The following is a 24,718-nucleotide window of genomic DNA, read 5'->3' as shown; positions in this document are numbered from 1 at the left end:
CCTTTCGTAGCATTTATTTGTTAACTAAGGTAAGACTGGTTTCCCTGAATCTAATGAACAAAATAAACTGACAAACAAAATAGGAACAGAGGCGTGGATACATGGAATAGACTGACAGCTGTCAGGGCGATGGAGATTGAAGGCTGGATGAAAGAAGGTGAAAGAATTAAGCAAAAAAAAAATACATACACACACACGTACATATAACACATAGAACAGACAACAATGTGTTGATACCCAGAGGGAAAGGAAGTGGGAGTAGGTAGAGGTGGGCAAAGAGGGAGAAAATGGGCGTGAAAGAGACTTTGCTTGTGGTAATGGGCACACGATACAGTGTGCAGATGATGCTTTTTTTGTTGAGTTGTATACTTTTGTAAACCAATGTCACCCCAATAAATTAAATTTTAAAAAAAGACTGGTTTCCCTGAGATGTGAGCTGTGCAAAGCCAGGTGTGGTCAACCAGATGGTGATATGGCATGGACTAAGTGTCAGTAGTCATGCATGGCAGTCATCTATCAAAATCACATGCATACCTAGAAGTCTCCAAGTAGAAAACATAAGGGGCAGATTTTATTCATTTGTGTGTTTTATCTTTGGCCTTAAAAGCCATTTTTGTTAACTCAGCATTAACTTTGCAAGTTCCACCCTGTAACAAACCTTGTTTAAAAGCTGGCTATATCTCTTGCCCCTCCTTTCAGAGTATGTGTGTCTGTCTGTCTTGTATGATCCCCAGATATACTGATTGTTTGGGGAAAGGGCAACTTCAGGAACTCCTGTTCATTGCCACTTATATTGCCAACAGGGGGAACAGGCCCTTCATCAGATGCTGGCTGGGGATGTATGCTACGCTGTGGACAGATGATGCTGGCTCAAGCCCTTATCTGCAGACACTTGGGCAGGGGTGAGTTAAATTTGTTCTCTATACTGCCTCAGAGACCTCTTCAGTAGCACTTACTGCTGGTGGTTTTGCATTGGTGATGAACTTGAGGAACACTCACTAACAGAGCTGCAGTTCCTAAAGTGCTCCCTGTAAGCTGAAGTGGTATGGCTGACAAGTTGACAGAGTCTCCAATGAGAAGGAAGCAGGTGACATTTCCTTGTGATTCACTAAGCCAGAAAGTTGTTTTCCTGAGACAGAATTGAACATTGAGGCAGGTGTGTCATTTAGTTTCCATCTTCACTGTTGTTTGACTGAGTCCTTAAACGGGTCAGATAACAATGGGAGCAGGAGGAAGGGTGTGGTGGTAAGTCTGTTTCTTGACCTCATTTAAAATATGTGCCTGGCAAAGTATGTAAATGACATAAAGGAAGTACCTAATGAGGGAGCTAGTGCTATTTTGGTTTTGGTTCACTAAAGATATTCATTTCATAATTAGGGGATCCTTAAATTTGCTTCCTCAAAAGGGGAGTTCACTAAGAATGCTTCACTAATAATTTTTGGAACGCTTAAGTCTTGCTTTCTTAAGCCCTATGTGCTTACCTGTGGGCACCTGTAGGCCGACCCTGACTGGATACCAGTTTAGGCAAATGGGTGAAAGTCCAGTTCAATTTGAGGTGGCGAGTGAAAGGACACATTGAATGAGACTGGGCTGCTGAACTCATTGAGATTTAGAGGGATGGAAACATTATTCCTTTTCCCCACTGTTCAACCACACACACCCTGCTGCCATTACCATAGACAACTGGGGGGAAATCTGGGGAGATTTAAGGACCTCTTTTTAGGGTTTAGGATATCCTGTGCCTGCTTTCTGTTTAACAGACGAAGAAACTGAGACTCTGGAAGTAAGGTGACTTGCCGAAGGTCAAACAGCAAGAAAGCATAGGTTTGGAAATACAATGCAGATCTTCTGACTCCTTGTCCAGAGATTTCTCTATGGTACACATACTAATTAGAGCAGATTCATTCTTACTATTTAACTTTTTCTCATTTTTAAAACACTTCAGGATGATTCTTCTGCAAGTGAATTTTGTGAAAAGCAAACTGGAAAAAAGAACCCCAGTCAGCAGTCTCAATTGTTTTAAAGTAAAAGCAAGTAGCAGGAAGAATTTGGGAATAGGTCTTGTAGGAAAGATGAATTAGAATATGTAATTTTGTAAAGAAGTATTTTGGAGTGTCACCTATTTGATTACTGAGGTGAGGTATTCACTTACACCATCATCAGAAACTATTTAGTGGTACTTAGCAGTCAGGTAATCTGGATTTCCCCAGACTTGGACAATTTGGTAGCTGATGAAAACCAGTTGGATACAGTTTGCCCTCTGAAGTTGATGCTATATATGAAGTTCAAACCTTTTGGTTTCATAAATACTAGAAGCAAAGAGAATGGAACACTCTGGAGATAATGCCTTTGGCTTTAAATATATTTCAGTTGTGAATTCAAAACCTCTCTATACCTCAGGAGAGAAATTTATGGCTTGGAAGCAAACTGAGACTCAGAATTCTGTCCCATTAGACAGAGCTCCTAGAGCTGAGAGAATGGGAGCAGTGCATCCTATCCACAGTGGTGATCATGGCGAGTTTTTGCCGTTGTCCTCAGTAGCAATAAGGAGCCTTTGTTGGATTTGGGGGATTGTGCCTAAGGCATGGATTAGATTCTTATAGATGTGATTATTTTGGTTTTGGTCATAAGAAAGCCTTGAACAATGATAGCAAACATATTTGTTTTTCCAAAGCTCATTGTGGACTTTTTAAAGGTTGTGTAAAAATGGCAGCTGTGATTGTGTATATTCCCCTGTGAACCGTTGTATATCAGAATAGCACTTCCCCCATGAGACTCTGTTGGCAATGCCGCCAAAATATAAGGAAAAAGCTGTTGCTATTTGTATGGAGATGAGACACTGGTGTCAGGGTGATATATGGATATATTGCTGGTTTTGTGTGACCGCCTGATCACTGAGTAGCTGACCAGAAAGGCCTTTGTGAGACTGTTTTCGTATAATAGTTACCCAGCTCAAGCCCTGAGGCTAAGTCCATTACTTGGTCAAATTCTTGTTTTGCTTTTACTTTACATCCATCAAGTCTTTGAAACTAATCAGTTTCCAGATGTCTTTGTCATCAAAATTAAAGTTACTTAGGAATGTTCTAAGTTGGTCATTCCTGGCTTTCAGATATAGCTTGTAGCTATAATAAGAGTTCAGAGAAGTAATAGGCAATTATTAAAAAGACTGAACTCACCTTTTTTTTTCCCTGAAAGACTGGAACTGGGAGAAACAAAAAGAACAACAACCCAAAGAATACCATCGGATCCTACAGTGCTTCTTAGATAGAAAAGACTGTTGCTACTCTATCCATCAAATGGGTAAGGTCACATCAGTAGTTTGAAGATAATACCTGTACCTTCTCCTTTCATCCACTGACTTCTATGTGGCGCCATTAACTTGTCCATTTGTTTAGGTATTTATACAAAGAATTTAGGATTTTGTGGCATGCTAGAAGACGTTTTGCTAACATGTTTGTTTTTTTTTCCCACTTAAAAACAGCACAAATGGGTGTAGGAGAAGGGAAGTCAATTGGTGAATGGTTTGGACCAAATACAGTTGCACAGGTGTTAAAGTAAGTAAAAGAGTCTGGCTTTTGCTTTATTATACTGTCTCTTATGCCTCCCTCCTCTGCCAACTCAATGTTCCATTAACCTAACTATTCTTGCCATCTCACTAAGCCACCAAACATCTGTACCATTTTGTTCAGACAGTTCTCTGAAATGTGTAACTTGGCACATCTGTCTTGGTATGTCAGAGTTATAGTAATTGGTACAACAAGTATATGTGGAGGCACATCAGGACTCATTCAGTATTCCCCCCACACCCTGAAGATTGGTGCTAGGGAGCCATCAGCATGAGGGTCACTTTGAAGCCAAATTATTCATACTAAGTGGTGGAGGCTGAGCCAGCTTATTTAAAAACCCACTCATATATTTATTTATTCACTCAACATTTACTGGGTGCCTTTACTGTGCTAAGTGCTTGGTGTACAGAAACGAAGTAGATATAGTCCTTGCCTCAAGGCATTTATGACTTGTTGGAGGAAACAAACGCCAACCAAATCTTGGAATCAGTCTGTCATCTCTTAGCAGATTTCAGGCACCCAAGTATTATATTGGGTTGGCCAAAAATTTTGTTTGCTTTTTTCCAGGCAATGGCTCTAGTAAGTGCTTCATTGTCTTTAACTTCATTTGAAACAATTTTCTTAGATTGTATTGTGACAGCTGTCATATCAGCATGCATTTAAAATAACTTATCATAATTGGTGAATTTTTGTGTAGCCATTTTGATATTGAAGATGGAAGAAAATATGCAACATTTTTGGCATATTATGCTTTATTATTTCATGAAAGGTAAAAATGCAACTGAAATGCAAAAAAAAAAAAAAGATTTGTGCAGTGTATGGAGAAGGTGTTGTGACTGACTGAACATGTCAAAAGTGGCTTATAAAGTTTGGTGCTGGAGATTTCTCACTGGACAATGCTCCACAGTTTGGTGGACCAGTTGAAATTGATAACAATCAAATCGAGATATATTAATTGAGAACAATCAACATTTCACCATGTGGGAGATAGCCAACATACTCAAAATATTCAAATCAATAAAGTTATTAGTGAAAATGAAAAATGTGTCTTTTACTTTATGGAAAAAACCATACAGACTTTTTGGCAAACCCAATACTTTTGCACTTGTTCTGTTAAATCCCAGAATTCAACTCCCACAGCAAGAGGCAAGGTAGAGAGGCCAGGACTGAAGTTTTGGAAGTGAATGAAGTGAGAGGCATCAGAACCTACACCTGCAGGCCATCTTACCTGTTGTCACTCTTGTTCCTGACAACATATAACCAAATGAAAACTCCATGATGGCAGAGCTTGTATTTGTCTTGTTCACTGCTGGAACACTAGTACATAAAACTGCCTTGCACACATAAGCATTCACTAAATATTCAATGAATGAATGAAAATGGGGATGGATTTAGGCATCATAAGACTGAAATAATTGGGCCTCCTTTGGTGTAGCGTGCTTCAATCCTGGATTCTCTAGAGTATGACAGTGGGACCTGGTCCATGCAAAGTAAAGATGGGGTGCTGATTCAATTATTAGTCAGTCTTCAAAGAACTAGAATGCTTTGTAAATGTGCTTGTGAGGGGAGAAGTCTGGATTTCCTGAGGACCCAAGTGAAACCTGTATCTTGGTGGTGTAGTCTGTCTAAAACCAATTTCTTATCTTAGTCAATAGTGCTTTTGGGGGCATCATCGACTCTGCTGAGTGAGGATTTGGCAGTATTTTGGGAACCACTGTGGGAACCCAGGGTAGATAATGTAGATTAGAATAGCCGTGCCTAGCCCAAAACCCAGCTTAAAATGGTTGGTTTTTAAATATTCCTTAGAATTTGCTTCTTTCTTCTAAATTTTGAGGTTCCCAACAACAACAATAACAACAAAACCAAATGGAAACATACATTTTTAAATGAATTTAAGTCAGTTTTGATTCAATTGTTATTATCATTGACAGCAGTATATATTATCATTATTATTTGAGGGAAAGATAATACATTAAAATGAATAAAATAAAAGTATAATAGTAATGAACTTCTTTCTAGGAGAAACTTTGGTTTGGGAGAGAATCTTTTTCTCCTTTGTCCAGTGAGACTAGACTTTACCCAGGAATCCCAGAGTAGCCAGGTTAAATATGTTTTCTTTCAAACTGGCAGGAAGAGAAGAAGATAAAGGAAAAATAATCATGGTAATTTGCTCAGACCTCAGATAAGCTCAGAAAGGGTTTTTCTTTCTAATCTCTTAGGTCATGCAACTCAGCATGTTCTCTCTCTTCACCTGTGTACCCAAGGCCATCTGCAGCCCATGTGTCCTTGAACCGTGTTCTCACAGCACATGCTGTGAAAGATTGCCTCTCTCTTGATTTTTCTGGGGCTTATTCTCCATATTATCTGTGTTCCCAAACAAATATATAAATATATATTTTAATGATAATTTCCATTTATTGAAAAAAAAGCAGTAAATCAGAATATCTTTAAGGAAAGAAAACAAAATGTATAGGTAACTTTTTTGTTTCACCCAAGAAAAGTAGTGTCATTTTGTTAGATATACTTTTCCATTTTGGAAAACAGGGTCTTCTTTTCAAGGTTCAGACACTGTGACTTTGTGGCATTCTCAAGGTCCTTGAACACGAAATGTTCCAGTGATTGTTCAAAGGAGCTGGAGCTAACCTGAACCCTAACCTCTCTGAGGCTCAGTATTCTGTGATTTCAGGAACACTGGGCATAGATTATATTGCTTCCTGCTGTTATTTCCAACTTCCCCAATTGTGACTTTGTTGTGTGTTGCTTTGCAGAAAACTTGCTTTATTTGATGAATGGAATTCCTTGGCTGTTTATGTTTCAATGGATAACACAGTGGTCATTGAAGATATCAGTGAGTCCCAAGTCTGTTTAACTTTCCAGGTGGTGGGTGATGAGGTACTTTCCTCACCATTCAGAAATTGGGGTGAGAGATGATAGATTATAGATAGATAAATAGATAGATAGATAGATAGATAGATAGATAGATAGATAGATAGATAGATATACAAACAGAGACAGAGACAGACAGACACACACACCACGCACACATGCACCCTGACTCTCTGACCTGCTCCACCAGGGCAAGGAAACTTATGGGAGCACAGGACTCTGGTTAATAATCACCCCCTGCACCTTTTTTTTCTCTTTCCTTTCAGCTTTCTGAAAGGGAGAAAACACTTAGAGAATCTTTGCTCTCCTTAGTGCAGTGCCTGACCTTTTCCCTGCAGAATACCCAACCTGTGGATAATCAGTTAAACCACCAACAGGTCTTCTGTGGAGGCTGCTCCCTAGTCTAGCCCTGTGCTCCCCACCATGGGGTTAGAGAAACCAAAAGACACAGTTCATGTCCCAAAGTCCCTTGCAGACCAGTTGAGAAATGAGGTTCTTTCAGTGAGCCCATAATATCTGACAGGAGGTAATGGAGTGCTTGATTGCAAGAAGGAAAAGAAGTAAGGGCTGGAAGAGTTTCCTGGGCTTCTGTGGGAAATGGGATGAGGTGAGTCCTAGTGAGAGAGTAGAAGGTCTTCCAGGCAGTGGGTGTCATGTGAGGTCTGCCTTCGTTTTGCCCTTGGCATACTTCCTAGGGCTGGGTATCCCTAATTTACCCAGCTCTTGTCTTCTGTTTCTAGAAAAAATGTGTTGTGCCCTTCCCTTGAGTGCTGAAACACCCAGTGAGAGCCCCTGTGATCCTGTGAATGCTCCGAACCACAATAAGGCCACATCTGCCTGCTGCCCAGCCTGGAAACCCCTGCTGCTCATTGTGCCCCTCCGCCTGGGCATAAACCAAATCAATCCTGTTTATGTTGATGCATTCAAAGTAAGTCACTCCCTTTTCCAAGCCCATTGTGCCTACCCATCACATCGCCATGTGAGCACAAAGATCCGTGAGTGGCAGTCCACAAGTGAATTGAGAATCTTGCATTCTCTTTCCCTCTAGGAGTGTTTTAAGATGCCACAGTCTTTAGGGGCATTAGGAGGAAAACCAAATAACGCCTATTATTTCATAGGATTCTTAGGTAAGAAAAGAGGAATCACAAGTAAGTCAATGTGGGCTAGGGGAGGGCGGGCAGAAGGTTTGCATGGGAGACCTGGCAATTTCAGTTAGGGGGCCCTTGTCTAGCCCAGATATACTGTGATTTCCGGTCAGCTGCTTCTGTCACTGGCCTCATCTGTGAAGAGGAACACTGGTGTGCTTTACATAGAGCTCCATTCCTTGCCTCCTTGACAAGATGGTTCCACACTGCTTTCCCATGGGAGTGCCCCTAGGTCACAGCATTGCTTCAGCATACCTCTCTCCTTCCTGTGGGACCTAGGGTGGCAGGGTATCACTCTCCTGGCCTTGTTGATCTCTGTCTTACTAGGGCTCTGGCATTTAGGCTAGGGGATGTCTTCTGGTTTCCTAGGTCCATGCAGCTGGGCCTGCTGGCTCAGTGTTCAGAACCATGACTGGCTGAGAATTAGAGGAGGCAAAGACAGTTATCCCTTTTCTGATAATGGGGGCTAAGCCTTAAAACCACTAACATCCTCATATGGATCCTAACAAGCAGCTCGGCATTCCCTGCCTAGGTTGATACCTCTGGAAACCCAACCACCTTATTTACTAGCTGTGACCAGAGATATTTAAGACCCTTGGCACACAAGGTGAGCTAGTCCAGTGTTTCTCAAACTTTAGTATGCCCAAGAATCACCTTGAGAGCTTTATTAAATGCAGGTTCAGTAGGTCTGGGGTAGGCCCTGAGATTCTGCATTTTTAACCAGGCAGTGCCAGTGCTGCTGGCACACACACCATACTTTGAGTAGCAAGGGTGTAGACACCTGGTTAGTGCTGAAGAGCCCCAAGAAGAGAGTGGTGTGGCTACAGAAATTTGGCAAAAGATACTTCTTGCAAGAGTGGAATGACATAAAACTGGACCTCAGAGAAGATTGCAAGGGAGAGCCAGAGAAGGTATAGGGATGTGTAGAGGACAGGGTAAGGGGGCTTGGTCACCCTCCACCATCTCCTCCTTGGAGATTCAAGGAGGTGAGGTGAAGTGAAAACAGACATACCTGGCCTTGTATGCCAGTCTCCCAACTTGCTAGCAGTGTGACCATTGGACGAGTATCAACTCTCCCAGTCTCAGGTTTTCTTATGGAAAATAGGGCTAACACCTCACTCACCATGTTGTCACTCAGTAGAGCACTCAATAAAGCTAGGCATGTAGTACACACTCATTAAAAGGTAGTTCCACCCTGCCTGACCTCAACACCTCTTTCCTTTTGTCTTCCTCTCTTTAAGGCTGGTGTTTCTACACAGTTGCCTCAGCTCTCTAATGCTTTCATCTATTGGTCAAGCCTAAGAACTACAACTTGATGGAAAATGGGAGGTTTTTCTTTTTCTAAGTACAAAAGCTTAGCTATATAAATCTCGATGTCCTCTGTTTCTAAGCTTTTGGGTTCCTGTCAAATATTGCAAGAGTATATTTATTATTATTTGTGTTTGAGGACAAAGTTGAAACAGATTGTAAAATAGTTTTGGAGGAATTTCAGTGAATAGTGTATGTGACTCCTGGGCTCCCTAGCCTTCCTTATCCCAAGTTACCCAGACAGAATTCACCAAGTCCATGAAGCCTTTCTGTTTCCTGAGGCCACTGAGTTGGGAGACTTTGTGAAGTTTGGCTTCTTATGAAAGAAGTGTGGGTAATCCTCAGTTCCAGAGACAAAGGTTTACACAGTGCCCACTACCTTCTAAAAATCCTTTGTTTAATCTTCCTTTAAGACTCCAAAGTCCCCTTGATTCCCATTTTTTTTACTTACCCCCTTAGTGTATTAAGTTTGGGGTTCTGTATTGGTAGAACATCTAAAGGGAGCGAACGGATGAAAACTGCCATTTTCTAAACAGCTGTCTTATGCCAGGGACTCTGCAAAGTGTTCCCTGTCTCTCTTTAGATAGATAGATAGATAGATAAATGATAGATAGATAGATAAATACATATAGATGTATATAGATATATAGATAGGTATACATAGATATGGTTATTTATATATAGATGCATAGATATAGATAATGTAGATACAGATATAGAAACATAGTTATATATAGAGATGTATAGATATGATTATATATATGTATGGATGCATATAGTTAGCATGACACCCCTTTGAGGTAGAGATTGTTATTTCCATTTACACTTGTTGAAACTAATATTTAGAGGGGTTGTTTCCTTAAGATCACCCAGCCAGAAAGTAGCAAAGCCAGAATTTGACCCCAGTTTGGTCATCCCTGTCTACCACTCCACATTGCTTCCCTAGTGCCCTCTTGCCCGGTGGGAAGCTGGGAGAAGCTCTTGCTGTGAGAGACTTTGACTAAGGTGAGACTCTGTCAGATTTTTCCTGCATATAGAGGAGACGTTTGTCTCCTGTGCTGTAGCAGGGGTTGCCATCTGGAGATCTGTAGCATGAGCCCTAAATTTGCAGTTGCCTGACCAGCCTGCCTCTACTCTTCAGGCTTCCTTAGAGACCTTTGTTTAGTTCCCACATCAGTTCTAGAACTTTTAGATTTTCTAATAGAACTCTTTTAAGCACTCTCAGAAACAATTCAGCCCGCAAAGCTCCACTACACACACACACACACACACACACACACACACACACACACGCGCGCGCGCGCACCAGAGGCAAGAGAGAATGCTGCTATTCCCAGCACCTTAACTTGAAACACACTGAGAGAATGGTTGGTTATAACCCTGCTTTGGATTTGTACTTTCTTGTGCACAACTTCCTTTTCCTCTTACCTTTCTATGGTCTCAGGTAGACTTCCCTCTAAACATCTTACTTGTTTCTAGCTGAACTTGCCCACCTGTGGTCTGGGGAAACATGTACCTTGGCCTTCATAAAGTGAGTCATATGGCAGCATTAATTTCCACATACTCTCCCACATTTATTTGTAGGGAAATATTTTGGAGTCTAAGCAAGATACTTCTATGACTTTCTTATATTTGTATTGTGTTTTAGAATTCCACAGAGGTGAATTATTCTCGTTCTTATAATGCCCTTTGAGGTAACTAGAACAGGCCCAATGATCCCAGTTAAAAGCAGGAAAATTAACACAGAGTGATTTATGAGGCTTGTCCTATGTCTGTGATGGAGACAAGTTAAGTTTTCATCAGGCATCAGAAATACATTATTTTCCAATGGAAGCACTTAGATGTGCCCAACACACTTTTGGTTGCCATTCCAGGGAAGGTCTTTAGTGCAGCCCTTCCTACCCCATCTTCCTGCTGCAGGTAGTTTAGTTCTTTTTTTTTTTTTTTTTTGCCTAACTCAGCCTAAACCACAGAAGTTTAATTCTTTGCTTTTTTTTGTTGTTGTTGCCTAACTCAGTCCAAACCACAGAAGTCCACAGGGTCCTCAGGCCTGGACAGTGAGCTTAGGGTGCCCCCTTAGGTACTTTTGCCTGCTCAGCATGCTGATGATGAGCATTAGAGGGAGTCTCAGCCTTTTGCATATCAGATAAAAGTCAAAATTTTATTATCCTATAGTGCTCCCAGGTCATTATTGAGCTAGGCTTTTTTAATTTAATAAAGCATGACTTTTCTCTCATTTTTAAATATCAGTCATCTTAAAGTGAGATTTCCCAGCAAGGTGTATCTATACTGTTGTTAATGTGACCAAAGCAGTGCTTTCTAATAGGGATAACTAACTTACTAACAATGACTAGCTTGTTAGCTAATCAATATCAGAAGTCAGCTCCCTGGTATTTCATCCCTAGCAGGGGAGCATCCCCATTTCCTTTGGAGGCCAAGGTCTTTCTCCTTCCCAGATATGCTCTCTGACCATAGGCCTGAGAACCAATGGTCTGGAAAGAGATGCTTTCCAATGTTGAAAGAGGCAGGAAGCCCCCTAATGGCACCTGAACTCACAGCCTGGTGATTCTACCTACCACCTCTTTGCTACTGCTGCTCACAGAGTCTGCCATGTCATCTGTGACCTTTCATTCCCATCTTTTCCCAAATCTGTCGCTTTCCATTTTTGGACTTGGACTTTGAGGAGATGTGAATGCTAGGACAAGTCTTCTCATTGAATGATTAGATTTGGGTGAAGGTGGCTTCCTTGGGCATGTTCACCTTACTTCAGGCTTTTTGTCATCTCATTTTCATTGTCACCAATGGAGGGGTTAGGGATACCAGAGTGCCTCCTCCCAGGGCCAGTGGTTCTTTGAAGGTTAAGCATGCCTTATTCTAACAGGTGATGAGCTCATTTTCCTGGACCCTCACACAACCCAGACCTTTGTTGACACTGAAGAGAATGGAACAGTTGATGACCAGACTTTCCATTGTCTGCTGCCACCACAGCGAATGAGCATTCTGAACTTGGATCCTTCTGTGGCGTTGGTGGGTATCTGAAGGTTGGGTGGGCCAAGAGATACACTGCTACCCTATTACAGATTGGTTCCCTTGGGGTTATCCAGGTAGCTAGTTAGGGTGGCAAGAGTATATTCACTTCCCATCCCCATGAGAGGTAGCATAGAGTAGTGGGGAATGAATGGACCCTGAAGTCAAACTACTCAAGTTGGAATTCAGGCCCTGCCACTCTAGCTGTGGACTTTGGGAGAGTCCCTGTATCTTTCTGAGCCTCAATCTTCTCATCCCTAAAATGAATAAAATAGAAATTTCTTCCTTGTGGGGTTGTGTGAGGTATGCTGTGCATAAAGCACTTATCATAGTGCCTGGCACATTGTAAACATTCTTCCCCCCCCCCTTTTATTGGCTTTATTGGGGTAACACTGGTTAACAACATTATACAACACAATTTCACAGCACATCATCTGTATTCTGTATTGTGTGTTCACCACCCCAAGTTAGGCCTCTGTTCCATTACCATTTATACCCTCTTTATTTTATTTTATTTTTTTTTAAATTTTATTTTTTGGTTATTCAATTACAGTTGTCCCATTTTTCCCCCATTGCTCCCCCCTCCCAGCCCATCCCTTCTCCCACAATTATATCCCTCCCCGTTGTCCATGTCCATGAGTCATTCATATACGTTCCTTGACCTGACCCTTCCCTTACTTATACCCCTTCTCTCTCTCCCCCCTCACCCCTACTGACTACTATTCTAGTCTTTGCCTATTTAGTTCGTTTGTTTGTGTTGCTCTTTAGTGTCCTGTATTGGGTGATATCATATGGTATTTTGCTTTCTTTGCCTGGCTTATTTCACTAAACATAATTCTCTCTAGTTCCATCCATGTTGTCGCAAATGGCAGGAGTTCCTTCTTTCTTTCTGCTACATAGTATTCCATTGTGTAGATGTACCACCGTTTTTTGATCCACTCATCTACAGATGGGCACTTAGGCTGTTTCCAGCACTTAGCTATTGTAAACAGGGCTGCTACGAACATAGGGGTGCATAAGTTCTCTTGAATTAGGGTTTCAGGATTTTGCGGGTATAATCCTAGCAGTGGAATCACTGGTTCAAATGGCAGTTCCATTTTTAGTTTTTTGAGGTAATTCCATACTGTTTTCCATAGTGGCTGTACCAGTCTGCATTCCCACCAACAGTGCAGTAGGGTTCCCGTTTCTCCACATCCTCGCCAGCATTTGTTGTTTGTTGATTTGTTGATGATGGCCATTCTGACAGGTGTAAGGTGGTATCTCACTGTGGTTTTTACTTGCATCTCTCTGATGGCCAATGATGTTGAGCATTTTTTCATGTGCCTATGGACCTTCTGTATGTCCTCTTCGGAGAAGTGTTTGTTCAGGTCCTTTGCCCATTTTTTAATTGGGTTGTTTGTTTTCTTGATGTTGAGTTGTATAAGCTCTTTATATATTTTGGAGATGAGTCCCCTGTCTGTGATGTCATTGGCAAATATGTTTTCCCATATGGTTGGTTTCCTTTTCATCTTGCTGATGTTTTCTTTTGATGAGCAGAAACTTTTTAGTTTGATGTAGTCAGATTTGTTTATTTTTTCCTTTATTTCTCTTGCCTTACGAGACATATCCTTAAAGATATTGTTACGTGTGATATCTGAAATTTTCCTGCCTATGTTTTCCTCAAGGACTTTTATGGTGTCACGGCTTACATTTAAGTCTTTAATCCATCTTGAGTTTATTCTCGTATGTGGTGTAAGTTGGTGGTCTAGTTTCATTTTTTTGCATGTCCCTGTCCAGTTCTCCCAGCACCATTTGTTAAAGAGGCTCTTCTCACTCCATTTTATGTTCCTTCCTCCTTTATCAAATATTAGTTGACCATAGAGGCCTGGGTATATTTCTGGGCTTTCAATTCTGTTCCACTAATCTATATGTCTGTTCTTATGCCAGTACCAGACTGTTATGATCACAGTGGCTTTGTAATATTGTTTGATGTCTGTTATCGTGATTCCTCCTGCTGTGTTCTTCTGTTTCAAGATTGCTTTTGCTATTCGGGGTCTTTTTTGGTTCCATATGAATTTTTGGAGGATTTGTTCTAGGTCAGTGAAATATGTCATTGGTATTTTAATAGGGATTGCATTGAATCTGTAAATTGCTTTGGGTAGTATGGACATTTTGATGATGTTGATTCTTCCCATCCAAGAACATGGTATTTGCCTCCATTTATTTGTATCTTCCTTAATTTCTTTCTTCAATGTTGCATAATTTTCAGTGTACAGGTCTTTTATCTCTTTGGTTAAGTTTATTCCTAGGTACTTTATTTTTCTTGTTGCTATAGTAAATGGTATTTTCTTTTTTGCTTCTGTCTCTGAGATTTTATTGTTGGTGTACAGAAATGCCTTAGAGTTCTGTATATTTATTTGGTACCTTGCTATTTTGCCAAATCCACTTATTATATCAAGTAGTCTTTTAGTGGATTTTATAGCGTTTTCTAGGTATACTATCATGTCGTCTGCAAACAGTGATAGTTTTACTTCTTCTTTCCCAATTTGGATGCCTTTTATTTCTTTGTCTTGTCTGATTGCTGTGGCTAGGACTTCCAACACTATGTTGAATAGAAGTGGGGAGAGTGGACAGCCTTGTCTAGTTCCTGATTTCAGGGGGAATGCTTTCAGTTTTGGTCCATTGAGTATGATGTTGGCTTCAGGCTTCTCATATAGAGCCTTAATTATGTTAAGGTATGCTCCCTCTATTCCCATTTTGCTGAGTGTTTTCAACATAAATGGGTGTTGTACTTTATCAAATGCTTTTTCTGCATCTATAGATATGATCATGTGATTTTTGTCTTTCATTTTGTTTAGGTGATGTATTATATTTATTGATTTGCGAATATTAAACCATCCTTGCATCCCTGGGATGAATCCCACTTGATCATGGTGTATGATCTTTTTGATGTATTGTTGGATCCTGTTTGCCAAAATTTTATTGAAGATTTTAGCATCTATGTTCATCAGTGATATTGGCCTGTAGTTTTCTTTCTTTGCTGTGTCTTGACCTGGTTTTGGGATTAGGGTAATACTGGCTTCATAGAAAGAGTTTGGGATTTTTCCCTCTTCTTGGATTTTCTGGAATAGTTTGAGGAGGGTAGGAGTTAGTTCTTCCCTAAATGTTTTCTAAAATTCGCCTGTGAAGCCATCCGGTCCAGGGCTTTTGTGTGCAGGGAGATTTTTGATTACTGTTTCAATTTCCTTCTTTGTTATTGGTCTGTTGAGGCTTTCTACTTCTTCTTGATTCAGTTTTGGAAGGTTATATGTTTCTAGAAATCTGTCCATTTCTACTAGGTTGTCAAATTTCTTGCCATATAGTTGTTTGTAGTAATTTCTTATAATTGTTTGTATTTCTGAGGTATCAGTCGTGATTTCTCCTCTTTCATTTCTGATTTTGTTTATTTGGGTCTTCTCTATTTCTTTCTTAATGAGCCTGGCTAGAGGCTTGTCAATTTTGTTTATTTTTTCAAAGAACCAGCTCCTAGTTTTGTTGATTTTTTGGATTGTTTGTTTAGTTTCTATGTCGTTTAATTCTGCTTTGATCTTGATGATTTCCTTTCTTCTTTTTGCCCTAGGCTTTGTTTGTTGTTGCTGTTCTAGTTCTTGTAGCTTTATGGTTAGGTTTTTTATTTGACATTCTTCTAGCCTTTTCAGATATGCCTGTATTGCTATGAACTTCCCTCTTAGGACTGCTTTTGCTGTGTCCCCTAGGTTTTGGGCTGTTGTGTGTTCATTGTCATTAGTTTCTAGAAATTTCTTGATTTCCTCTTTGATGTCATTGTTAACCCATTCGTTATTTAAGAGCATGTTATTCATTCTCCATGAGTTTGGGTGTCTTTGATTTTTTTCCCTGAGGTTGATTTTTAGTTTCAAGGCATTGTGGTCTGAAAAGATGCTTGATATAATTTCAATTTTCTTGAATTTGTTGAGGCTTGTTTTGTGTCCTATTATGTGGTCTATCTTTGAAAATGTCCCATGTGCCTTTGAAAAGAATGTATATTTTGCTTCTTTGGGGTGAAAAGTTCTATATATATATCAGTTAAGTCCATGTGGTTTAGTGTGTTGTTCAGTGCCTGTATATCCTTGGTGTTTCTTTGCTTGAATGATCTGTCTATTGTTGATAATGGAGTGTTGAAGTCCCCTACTATGAGTGTGTTGTTGTTAATATCCTTCTTGTGGTCTTCTAGTATTTGCTTTATATATTTGGGTGCTCCTATGTTGGGTGCATATATGTTTATCAGTGTTATATCTTCTTGATGAATCGTTCCTTTAAGTATTATGAAATGTCCTTCTTTGTCTCTTTTTATTGCCCTTGCTTTGAAATCCGTTTTGTTTCATATGAGGACTGCTACCCCAGCTTTTTTTTCAGGTCCATTTGCTTGGAATATTTTTTTATATCCCTTTACTTTCAGTCTATGTAAATCTTTTGTTTTGAGGTGTGTTTCTTGTAGACAGCAAATATGTGGGTCCTGTTTTCTTTATCCATTCCGTTACCCTATGTCTTTTAATGGGAGCATTTAATCCATTTACATTTAACGTTATTATTGACATGTTTTTATTCATTTCCCTTTTGTATCTCTGTTCCTCTACTCTTTTTTTGTTTTTTCTCTTCCTTTTTCTTAGAATATTCCCTTTAGCATCTCTTTCAATGCTGGTTTTGTGGAGATGTATTCTTTTAGTCTTCCTTTGTCTGAGAAACTCCTAATTTCACCTTCTATTTTGAATGAGAGCCTTGCTGGGTAGAGTATTCTTGGTTGTAGGCCTTTGTTTTTCATTGCTTGAAATATTTTTGACCATTCCCTTCTGGCTTGTAATGTTTCTGTTGAGAAATCGGTCAATAGCCTTATTGGAGCTCCCTTGTAAGTTATTTGCTGTTTTTCTCTTGCTGCTTTTTGGATTCTCTGTTTGTCTTGGAATGTTGCCATTTTAACTATGATGTGCCTTGGAGTGGGTTTTTGGGGGCTCCTCTTTATTGGAACTCTCAGTGCTTCTTGGACTTACATAACTTTTTCTCTCATCAGGTTCGGAAAATTTTCTGTCACTATTTCTCCTATCAGTTTTTCAATTCCATGCTCCTTTTCTTCTCCTTCTCTTATTCCTATGATCCTTAAATTATTTTTCCTAATGCTATCCTGTAATTCCCTTACATCTTGTTCATATTTTTTCAATCTTTTTTTCATTTTGCTGTATCATTTGAGAATTATTACCTACATTATCCTCTAACTCACTAATCCGATCCTCTGCTTCGTTTAGTCTGCTTTTGACTGATTCTACTGTGTTTTTCAGTTCAGAGATTGCATTCTTCATTTCTTTCTGGTTCTTGTTGATAGTTTCTATGTTTTTTTTTTTATGCTGGTGTAGTTCTCTGCAAGTTACCTGTAATTTTCTTGGAGCTGTTGGTAACTTCATTGGAGGCTGTCATAGTTGTTTTTGAGGTTTTCGAGTATATTGAGCTTCTTCACCACCATAGTTTTGAATTCCATGTCTGACATTTGGGCTATGTCTATTCCATCTACCTCTCTTTCTGGGGATTCCTCTTTTCTTTTCATTGAGAGGTTTTTTCTGCGTCTTACCATGTTGGATTCTTCTTGTTTGCTTTTGTTATTTGGATTTGTCTGCTTTGCCTTCCCACCTTTGTGGTATGAGATTTTTTATGGTAGATCTGGGGGTTTCAGTGGTGCAGTCTCTTTGATCTCCTGAGCCTGATGTTCTTGGGGTACCTTTTATATCATTTGTTTATGCTGTCTGGTTAAATTTCAGATTTTTTTGTGAGGATACTCCTTCTGGCTTGTTGATTGAGAGTCACTCTATCCACTTTATCTCGAATTCTTTTGTGGAGATGTCCGTTTTAGCCTTGGTGTGTCGCCTTCTTTTTCTGCATCCACAGCTGGTCTAGTGTGGTGGTTCAGAGGTTCTTGTTTCTTGCCGCAGTGGTGCGTGCCCGCGGTTGCTGGCACGGCATGCTCTCTTGCTGCCCGCCGGAGCCAGTTGAGGTGTCCTTGCGCGTGAGCCCCTGCACGGGCGGGGCGGCCGAGAGCTTGCCCCGCAATTGGCGTCTATTGTTGCTGGGCAGAGGTGGTTCCGCGTTCGCGCCGAGGTGTCCCTGCGCGCGTCACTGCACACGCGCACGCGAGCGGCCAGAGAACTTGCCCCTCGATTGGCACCTATTGTCCCCGGGCTGAGGTGTTTTCTGGCTTGAGTGCCGGTGCCCTTAGTCCCCCTGAGCTGAGCTCCAGGAGTTGGTCCTTTGGCTCTTAGGGCAGGGCCGTGGACACTTGTGCTCTGTGGAAGTGAGCGTCTGTGAGTTGCTGCTGCCCGCTGTTCCAGCGCCGCAGCCGACTGCCTTCCCTCACCCGTCTGGGCTGGCATGAACAGAGCCTGCGCTAGTGGCCTGCTTTCCGGCCTGGGGCCCGGCGCCCACAGGAGCTGTCTAGGGGTATCTGCGCACGGTCCTCTGCGTGTTCAGTGGGCCCTCCCTGTGCCTGTTGGGGCACTGATCTTATGTCCATTGGGGAGTGTCCTAGGGACTCCTGGACTCACGGCCCCACACACCTGGGCCAGTGAGTGAGAGCACTTCCCTATGCGCACCCCGGGGACCCAAGGGTAGGGTTGGGGAGTGGATGAGCGCACCACTGCGCCTGCGCTCCTCAAGAATGGCCTACCACCCCCAAATTTTCCTCCCCTCTCCACCATCCACTAGAGAAAAATATAAAGGAGAATTATGTTCTCACTTGCCCTGCAGCACGCTGTCTCCTGTCCTTCAGTGCCAATGCCACTTGGTCGAGTCCCATCTCTGCCAGCGGGCAGAAATCTGCTCTCCTCCCAACTCCTCTCCCGGGTAGCCTGTGGTCGCCAAAAAGCCTTTGTGTGCTTCCAGCCGCAGCTCAGGCAGCCGCCCCAGTCAGGAATCCCATTTTGTCCCCTTTTCCTCCGCTATCCTCACTAAACAGGTCGTTCCCAGATGGATTTTCTCTAATCCAGCAGTGCCTTGGCTCGACTCCTGCCAGTGTCCAGCTGCTCACTGAGATGTTCTGTCTGCAATTAGCCCAGACTGCAGACGGGTCTCGGGAGCCTGAAACCGCAGCGTCTCCTCACTCCTCTGCCATCTTCCCCTCCTCTATACCCTCTTTAACCTCTTCTAACTTCCCCCACACCCCTTCCCTTCAGCAATCACCATACTGTTGTCCATATCCATGAGTTTTTTTCTCTTTTATCTTTTTTGTTCAATCCCTACACCCCCACCCAGCCCCCCAACCCCATGACAGCTGTCAGCCTGTTCTCTATGTATGAGTCTGTCTCTGTTTTGCTTGTTAGTTCATTTTGTTAATTAGATTCCACATATAAATTAAAACATATGTTTGTAAGCATTCTATAAATGTTACTTATTAGTGTTACCATCTTTCCCTCTTGTCCTTCTCACCCTCTAATTATTGCCACACAGGCCAAGGGAATAATGTGGGACATAGGGAGGGAGAAGGGGACATGGCCCCCTGGGTAGACAGTATCCATTTCTCTAGACACACAATCCAGAAAGTTTCAGGACCTCCCCCAACTCCCCAGAAGTATGAGTGCTGTCTACATATATTGAAGGGGCAGCTGCCTGTGAAGGAGCCAGTGGTTTTGAGGCCCGTCTCTCTCCCTTCTTCCAGTTTAATCCAATTGTCAGGACACCTATGTCCAAAGAGTCCTCCTCTTATCTTGGACCATTCTTCCACTACTGTATGATAGCTCTGAGGATAGAGAAGGAGGCTAATGGTTCTATTTATTCTTCTTTTTTGTTTGTTTTGTTTAATTGTTCATTTATTAATTTGTAAAGTCAGACCAGTGCATTTGTCTGACCATTCTTATTCTGTCACCCCAATTCTCTCACCCGTGGAATTATTTATAGTCTGGACAAGGGCAGGCAAACTATGATCAAAACCAAGTGAGGGTCTTTTTAAGTAAGCCTGACAGAAACATTAAGAAAAGTATCTGAATTAAACTCCAGAAAAAAGGGCTACCAAGGGAAAATGAAGTCTTAACTGATGTTTTGAAACTGGCCATTGAAAGATTTGGAGAATGATCCTCCAGGCATGAGTTCTAAAAGCTCTGGACATGATGTGAATTTCAGCTGATCCAATCTGGACCTGCTGAGCCAGAGGACCTGAGGGGCTCCTGGCAAGCACAGTGCAGATTCTGGCTCCATCAACAGCAAGAGTACCTCTGCACCACCACAGAGTACTCTCCAGTGTGTTATAGTTGTCCTTTCTATTTATTCTAATAGATAATCTCCTTAAGGTCAAAGCCACCTTATTAAGTATTATCTCTAGCTGAAAGCTATTTTGCTTTTGTTTACTGGTTTACTATTCTTAATAGATGTATATATTTGTACACTGAATGTACACTGAATGGCTCCATCTTACAGTACTGGGTGGGGGTGCTGCCTTGGTGCCCCTGACCAGTTCTTTTATTGATTGATTGATTGATTGATTGATTGATTTTTTTTGGAGATAGAAACATCAATTTGTTTTTCTACTTATTTATGCATTTATTGGTTGATTCTTGTATATGCCCTGACTGGGGATCATACCTGCAACCTTGACGTATCTGGACAACATGCTAACCAACTGAGCTACGTGGCCAGGGCTCCCCCTGACCAGTTCTAAGTTGTGTTCTTTTGCTTACCCCAAGGGATTTTTCTGCAAAGAAGAAAAAGACTTTGATAACTGGTGTTGTCTTGTTCAGAAGGTAAGGATATATGTTTTTCTTAGTCTTAAAAAACAGAAGTTATTCATTGTGATTTCTTTTCAAGATTGTTTTTCATAGTTACATAAACCTAGCTTGATATGTCTTTATTACAAGAGAAAGAAACTAAGATGTGTGGAGCTGGGCATAACTTGGGGGGAACCAATGAAAATCTTTTGTTAGTAATATGCTTAGTAAGTCAAGTGAGCGATATTTTTAGCTACATTAAGCCTACAAATCATGAAATATTCAACTAATATTATATCATTTTAACCTAAAATGCCAGTTTCATATAGCTCAGCCTAAATTTTTCCTTAGTCTGTTCATGACATTGAGATGGTTGAAGAAACTAAACTACTTTGCTATGTATTTAGAGGTCCGTTTATAGTTTAGTGTATTGCATTATGGTTTAGGGGACTTGCATTTCTATTAACTGTCTTATTTATATAAAATATAGGCATGCTGCTACTTAAAGGAAACAAGTTTGTATAAATCTGTAAATCTGTGTAAATATTAAAGCATGTTATTCTTCTTTTTTTTTTTTTTTTTTTTTTTTTTTGTATTTTGTGTAAAAGGGTATTTATTTTGTTGCTGGATCACCAATCTTTGTTTCTGCCTCCCTCATCCTCAGGTTGTAACACATGCCAAATATGTGGAAGACTGAGAAATGCTTATTTTTTAAAATGAAGAGAGATCATAGGGAGTAGTTTACAGAGCCCTGGATGGGATGGCAGGAGACACAATGTTCTCCTATCCGTGAAACAAAGAGATTGGAGAGATGGGAGCCCAGAGCCTCTTGCAGTTTAAGGAGGGAAGAGTTTTTGTTCATAAGTGAACAAATAACACTAAAGTCCCTAGCTGAATATGAAACCCCAGTTATTAATTAGCTGAGACATAATGGAGAATTATTTTCTAAAAGCAATACTTCCATTTCAGAATGTAGCAAAACTATTTATATTACATTTAAAGTTAGAAGAAAACTTTTCTGATAAGACTATGCCATTTAAATTAGGACATATACTGTAAGTGTTGAACTAAATGGAAACCATGCCAGTATGTACCAGTATTTATCTTAGGGCAGATTTAATTTGATAAACCAAAATTTCTTTGGAGCCAACACTTCAGGAACATCTTGTCCCTAAACTGAATTAAGCCTGTGCATCTGGCATATGACCTGAACCTCATGATGGAGTTTGGGCAGTGAGTACTGGCCTTCTATCAGATACTCCCTCCAGTGGCCTTCCCTCCTTCAGAAGTTTTAGAATTGAAGAGGGCTGGGTTGTTAGGTGGGTCAAGTAGAGGATGGATGTCTTTGCTAGGCCTTTGCTTTCACCTTTCAACAACCTAGCCACTGTTTTAGGGCTTGGGGACACAGATTGCCAATTGGACAGAAATATAGTGACTCTGCAGTGTTTATAACTGTTTTTATGTCTCCTCAGGAAATTCTAAAGGAAAACCTAAGGATGTTTGAATTAGTTCAGAAACATCCACCACACTGGCCTCCCTTTGTACCTCCAGCCAAACCAGAGGTGACAACCACTGGGGCAGGTAAGCGGTTGTTTAGGAGCTCTATGACCAACAAACCCACAGGTAGCAATTGGTTTATGACACAGAAGCAATTGTCTGGACTAATCAAGAAATGGTGCTTCTGATTATTTAAATCCTCTGATGAACTGATACCAATTTCAAAGAATGATAATAACAGAAAATTAACTCAGTGCAAAACTTCTGTGCAAAATCATAATGACTAGACATTTTTTCCATGGTTTGGTTTAGAACAACAAATCAAAGGCCATGGGTGAGTCAAAAGGTGCCTCCAAGTTCTTACAGAGCCTCATCCTCATCACTGTGACTACAACTGTGCAAAAAATCTGGTTATTTTGATTCTTTATAGAGAATTTCTAATACTTGATAGTGGTCCTATCTGTAAGCCCCCTCCACAAAAGCTTTTCTTTAGCAAACAAATTAAAAATGCATAGTCTTTCCTACTGAGTAATGTATTGACCACTTCAACCTAAACATCAAGCTTTTCTTCTTTCTCATTTCTGTATGCTGACAGAATTCATTGACTCTACTGAACAACTAGAGGAGTTTGACCTGGAGGAAGATTTCGAGATTCTGAGTGTATAGAGCAATAGTAGGAACTCAATCTGATGTCTGTCTTCAATCTGGTACCAGAAGAATATGAATTTATTAGATAAAACTTTTCTAGTCAACAAGTGCCTGTTATTCCAACAGCATACAAACGTGATAGCAATCAAATCATGACTGAGCCAATCACTGTTTCTCAGAAAAAACAATTAACAACTCTTCCCCAGAAAGAACTAGAACAGTCATGAAATCTAGGAGCAGAAAGATTAGGAGTCAGCTCTTGCTTCTTGGCTTGTCTTACACGGCCACAACGAGTCTTCCACTACTAAAATGAGGAGGTGGACATCTGCAAGATAGAAGGCAATTTCCACCTTACTTCAAGCATCAGCAGATGAGATATGGTTACCTGTGCTTCCTCACCCTTTCAGGTGTGACCTCTTCTGGGCTAAATACTAAGTGGCAATCTATTCTTCTGTTCTAATAATAAAGTAATTAAATCAGGGAGAAAAAATTCTTGTTAAATTATTTGATTATGTGTTTTATTTTATTTATTTATTTTTATCTTTTTCATTTGATTATGTATTTTAATTAATTATAATTTATATCACAAAGTTTGTCAAAGAAATTATCTCAAATATGGATTTGTTGATCTTCTGACTCTGGGGGAACCTTACTAATGGGTCACTCACTGTTCCCTTCTTTACTGATACTTTTGTCAGACATCACTCTGTCCTTAACTCAAATCATGATTGCTCAGATCAGGGGTCAGCAAACTTTCTGTAAAGGACCAGATAGTAAATGTTTCGGGCTTTTTAGACCATGTCGCCTCTGTCACAGCTACTTAACTCTGCTGTTGGAAGTACAAAAGCAGCAATAGACAATCCGAGCCTGTCTGTAAGCCAATAAAACTATTTACAAAAACAGGTGGATGGCGGATTTAGCCCACAGGCTGTAGTTTGCCAATAATGGACTTAAAATATTGATATTTGTTTGAGAATTTAAAAATTGTATTTGAATTAGACTCCATGTGGTTTGACAGTAATATTAGAAAGAATTATTCATGTGGTGACATTAAATCTATGTACAAAATACAATTTCAAACCATTTAAGTACTAGCAACATATTAAATTCTAAAGCACACATTCATCATATTATCCTTGCCACCACTCTCGTGTGTGCATAGGCACACCTCAAGTGGCAGTGGTGTCTTCCCAGTTTTTTCTTGCCCTCTTAATGTGTATGCATTCACCTCCATCCTCAACAAAGTTCTGAGAAAGGCCTGCAATTTGAAAGCTAGCACCACATCAAGGTTTTTTGGGTGGGTTTTCTTTTTTTTTTTTTTGTATATGTAGGAATACTATAACACTTCTTTCATTAGATTCCAATTTTTCCTTTTTTTCCCAGTAGGTAATATAGTCCAATGGTTCAAAATTCAAAAGATTCAAAGTGGTATTCAGTGAAATGTCTCTTCCTCCCATATGTCAGTTCCATTCTCTGACGCACTATGTTATTAAATTTTATCTTCCCAGTGGATATTTTTTATACATATATTGTACAAATATCTGTGTATATATCTCAGATTTGATTTTAATGATTTTAACATTTCTCTACTGTTAATTTATCTGGAAATGATCCTGAGGACCCAAAAGTATAGAAACTCTTTCCTTGAACTCTAGCATGTCATGGGGCTAAAAGCAGTAGGCTTATTTGAAATAGGTTGTAGATTTGTTGCCTGTTAAAGGACTCTTTCTGTCCTTTGACTTTAATTGTATTTTTTCCTGCTTCAATGTTTTTTTATAAAGCTTAACTTGCAGTAACAGGAGCCCCCCATGGCTCAGAGGGGGACTCATGAATTATAGTGAGATGGACTTTAGAAAAGTTTTCATCAAAGAACATTTATATTTATATTTAATTCCTCTTATTTGTAATATACAAAGCCAACATTATG

The 24,718-nt window shown here is 40.4% G+C and overlaps 1 protein-coding gene across 4 annotated transcripts in view; it reads left to right on the top strand.

Moving 5' to 3' along the window:
* The window catches only part of ATG4A (autophagy related 4A cysteine peptidase), a 91,523-nt gene extending 68,231 nt beyond the window's left edge, over window positions 1-23,292 (top strand). For all 4 annotated transcript variants that reach the window (XM_090263902.1, XM_090263900.1, XM_090263899.1 and 1 more), the window contains exons 4-13: window positions 804-902; window positions 3,196-3,300; window positions 3,482-3,554; window positions 6,335-6,414; window positions 7,193-7,380; window positions 7,501-7,579; window positions 11,787-11,932; window positions 20,626-20,682; window positions 22,119-22,227; window positions 22,739-23,292. In XM_090263902.1, the coding sequence (XP_090120028.1) occupies window positions 804-902; window positions 3,196-3,300; window positions 3,482-3,554; window positions 6,335-6,414; window positions 7,193-7,380; window positions 7,501-7,579; window positions 11,787-11,932; window positions 20,626-20,682; window positions 22,119-22,227; window positions 22,739-22,809 (1,007 nt within the window). In that variant the 3' untranslated portion in view covers window positions 22,810-23,292. The remainder of the gene's footprint in view (window positions 1-803; window positions 903-3,195; window positions 3,301-3,481; window positions 3,555-6,334; window positions 6,415-7,192; window positions 7,381-7,500; window positions 7,580-11,786; window positions 11,933-20,625; window positions 20,683-22,118; window positions 22,228-22,738) is intronic.
* Window positions 23,293-24,718: the final 1,426 nt, after the last annotated feature.

The sequence above is a fragment of the Furipterus horrens genome, unplaced genomic scaffold (genome assembly GCF_987537825.1).
Source record: "Furipterus horrens unplaced genomic scaffold, mFurHor1.1.pri manual_scaffold_17, whole genome shotgun sequence".
In the NCBI taxonomy this organism is placed as follows: Eukaryota; Metazoa; Chordata; class Mammalia; order Chiroptera; family Furipteridae; genus Furipterus; species Furipterus horrens.
Note: the sequence above shows the minus strand (reverse complement) of the source record. Positions and strands in the feature narration are given on the sequence as shown.